The 3,548-nt window shown below is 28.4% G+C and overlaps 2 protein-coding genes across 10 annotated transcripts in view; one reads left to right on the forward strand and one right to left on the reverse strand.

Annotated features, from left to right (window-relative positions):
- The first annotated feature begins 414 nt into the window (after positions 1-414).
- LOC116842077 (serine hydrolase-like protein) lies at positions 415-2,936 on the forward strand. 4 transcript variants are annotated; one of them, XM_032810750.1, is made up of 4 exons: positions 416-815; positions 899-1,005; positions 1,098-1,208; positions 1,607-2,936. In XM_032810750.1, the coding sequence occupies exon 4, from the start codon at positions 1,663-1,665 to the stop codon at positions 2,557-2,559; it is 897 nt and encodes a 298-aa protein (XP_032666641.1). In that variant the 5' UTR covers positions 416-815; positions 899-1,005; positions 1,098-1,208; positions 1,607-1,662; the 3' UTR covers positions 2,560-2,936. The 4 variants fall into 4 exon arrangements, with proteins under 4 accessions (XP_032666643.1, XP_032666641.1, XP_032666642.1 ...); XM_032810751.1 differs by having other exon boundaries at positions 488-526; XM_032810752.1 differs by lacking the exon at positions 1,098-1,208 and having other exon boundaries at positions 415-815.
- Positions 2,932-3,548, reverse strand: part of LOC116842071 (protein arginine N-methyltransferase 9-like) — a 4,081-nt gene continuing 3,464 nt past the window's right edge. For all 6 annotated transcript variants that reach the window (XM_032810732.1, XM_032810731.1, XM_032810733.1 and 3 more), the window contains 2 exons: positions 3,269-3,361; positions 2,932-3,195 (listed from right to left, as the gene is read on the reverse strand). In XM_032810732.1, the coding sequence (XP_032666623.1) occupies positions 3,087-3,195; positions 3,269-3,361 (202 nt within the window). In that variant the 3' untranslated portion in view covers positions 2,932-3,086. The remainder of the gene's footprint in view (positions 3,196-3,268; positions 3,362-3,548) is intronic.

Here is a 3,548-nt window from a genome sequence, read left to right on the forward strand (position 1 = left end):
AGAGAAAAAAAAAACAAAATATATATATATATATATATATATATATATATATATATATATATATATATATATATATATATATATATCGCATAAGTTTGTAGCACTAGATATTCATTGCGTTATTTATGTAACAATACGTACAATATGTTGTTAATATTCTTTTACTTTTATATAATCTCTTAACTTATAATATATAACACAACAACGTGTGTACTGTCAGCAGCTATATTGAATTCTAACATTCCTGGGTATTTCTGATTGGCTATTATTTTGGACGACTGCGCATCCACGGAACTAGATTAGGCGACAGTTTCCCGAAAAGTGGAGGGGATAATGTTGGTACCAAGGAAAATCTCTACACGATATAATTTTAAAATCTGTTTTTTGCAACTGTACTGCTGAACTGGTGCAATAAATTGAAGTGAGGCAAGTGTACGTTTTCTCGCTCTAATCTTTTACATTAGTTCAGTAGTGTGCAGTTACAAAGAACAGATCTTTAAATTATATCGTGTAGAGATTTTCTTTGGTACCATTATCCCCTCCATTTTTCGGGAAACTATCGCCTAACTTCCTGCAGACCTTTAATTGCTATAATAAATTTACTGAGCTTTTTAAAATTGATCATTTTCATATCCTATATAGCACAAATGTCCGAAATACATCCCAAAGACATCCCAGAGATATCACATTGTCTCTGGAATGTCTGGGATGTATTTCAGATATTTGGTGCTTTTGGATATATGAGTATATTTTTCAACGATCTCATTAACAATGATAATTTTGCGACATAGTTCACATTGTAATCATCGATAACGGTAATGCATAAAATTTGCGTGCATAAACTGAGCGAATTTGTTCTTCGCAATAATTCTTAATTTGCATTTTCCTTATGTCATAGGAAATATGTAACTCTTTCCTACGCAGTGATTTTTCCACAAAGTAAGGACTTACTATTTCAATTTAGTCAGTGTCGTGAAAACAACAAATCACTCATTTATAAAAACAGTGAGCATTCGATTATTTCTTATTGTTATATAACAAGCGCGAAAAATAGGATAGTAACAAATAGTAAAATGGTGTCATTGAATTCACTGAAGAGAATTTCGAGATATATAATGCAGCAAGCAAGAATTCTATAAAGAAGTAGGAGAAAAGATCTTTGAACGTGATATAATAGAAAAGAATCTGCTGTATCAGCTTCATTTCCTGTACGTAGAACAGCGTTTTCTATCAATTAAATAACATGAGTTAATTTAATAATATACAGTGTTTTATATATCAATCATTGTGTGTAATTCATAATATGCTTATATCGGTGAAAATTTTACCGTAACGTAAACAATACAAAAGATAGAAATAAAAAAGTGATATTAGAATTAATTAACATTTTTTATAAATATTTTTTATATTTATACAAAAGTTGTGTATTTATGAGAAATTAATTATATCAGTTGTACTAAAATTTTAACAATTGACAGCAACAATTTACTATTAATTTTACTTATTTTATTGTTTTTAATTTAGGAGTATTAAAATTATAAATGTTCCATATATATATATATGAAACAAAGATATTATAAATATCTTTTAAATATAACTGTTTCAGTAACAGAATATTGCATACTGCATATTATTGAGTTACACACAAGTGTAATCAGTACAATGGCAAAAATGGAACAACATTCTACAGAGCTAAAACTCAATGTGCCTTGGGGTCATGTCGTTGCAAAAGCCTATGGCTCATCCACAGGAAAGTTTGTCTTAGTGGTGCATGGTTTGCTGGATAACCTGGGATCGTTCACTAGACTAATAAAGTATTTACCAATGGAACATTATTATGTATGCATAGATTTACCTGGCCATGGACGTTCGTCACACTTTCCATCCTGGATGACTTTGGATTTTTTTAGTTTTATACATGCGATATACTATATCCTAGAAGCTCTACAATGGAAAACATGTATTTACTTAGGTCATAGTCTGGGTGCGCAACTTGGTATAGCTTTTAGCGTTATTCATCCTCATAGAATTGAGAAATTAATTGCTCTCGATGGACTCATCCCAATATTTGCTCAAACAGAAGAAACATTTATGGAGAGTTTTAAAGAACTATTTACATTACCAATAGCAGCTAACAGTAACTCAAAAATAACTTTATACACCAAAGAAGAAATATTATATGCTCTGAAAAATATGAGATTTTCAGTCTTAAGTTCAGATGCTGCAAAAGCTATGTTCGATCGTGCTGTTACAGAAGTAAACGGAAAGTACAAATATAACAGAGATATGCGATTAAAAAGGAAAATACATACATTGTTAGATTTGAAGGGTTTAATCTATATCCTTCGTGCTCTTTCAGTTCCATTGTATCTCTTTATTGGATCTCAAGGTATACAATTATATTTTCGTGAAATGAGTAAAGTAGTGGAATCAATAAATCCTAAAAGCTTGTCTCAATTATCTTATATAGAGGGAAATCATGATTTTCATAATAATTATCCTGAAAGAGTTGCGCCATTTATATGTCAAATATTGTGTGAAAATTCTAGTAAATTGTAAGTAATGATTATTCTTGTAAGTAGCTGGGATACATAAACTATTCAATTGTTTACTTAATAAAGAATCATTAAAGATTCAAATTAAAAGATTATAACTTATGCTGCTATTTTCCTATGGAAGCAGGCATATAAAAAAGTATTCCTTAACAATAATGTGTTGTTATAGTTGTTATATAAAAAATAGTTACACAAGATTTGTTTATATAAAAAGAATAGTATATTATAAAAAATCAAGTTTAATAAAAGATTGTATACAAAATTGTAAAATAGTTTATTTTTTTTTTGTAGATTTTTACAAATGTAATATTGCGATTTTTACCAAACCTTTCATATGATGGACTTTAATTTTTACTTCTTGATTTCTTAAAATAATATCTTGCAAATCGTCCTCAAAAACAACTGCAGTATGATTCATAAAGGAGTCATTGTTTTTTGTGTCATATATATGATCCGGACTAAGCTGAATTTTATACCAACATATTAAGGCATTTGGTAAAGTTTCCATTGCATTACTTATTTTTCCGAAATTTACAATTGCTTCGGTAGTTTCCGTTTCATTGATTTCTGCCAGTATTTGTGGCTCAGACAAGATCTCACACGAGTATAAGCTCGGATGTAAATCGAATATTTGATTGATCTAAAGCAGTATAAAGGAAAATTAGATTTAGCTGATCGAGTTTTACATTAGTGTAAAATTCTAATCGAATCACCTTGTATTTGTTAATGTGTTCTGCGATTGAGTAGTTTGTACTTTTATTTTCTCTATTATTCTGTGTATGTGGACAGTCCTCATTATTTGAACTCTAGAAAAAAATATGTTAATTATGTCGTAATAAATTATAACACTTATAATTGTATTTTTAACCATTCGAAATCTTGTATATATATATATATATATATATATATATATATATATATATATATTTAGATTATATATATCTTATCTAAACATCTTTCATCAAAAATTAGATATTAAAATTGTACTAATGT

This window comes from Odontomachus brunneus, unplaced genomic scaffold, assembly GCF_010583005.1.
Source record: "Odontomachus brunneus isolate Ranch 3 - 2012 unplaced genomic scaffold, Obru_v1 Obru_scaffold_021, whole genome shotgun sequence".
In the NCBI taxonomy this organism is placed as follows: Eukaryota; Metazoa; Arthropoda; class Insecta; order Hymenoptera; family Formicidae; genus Odontomachus; species Odontomachus brunneus.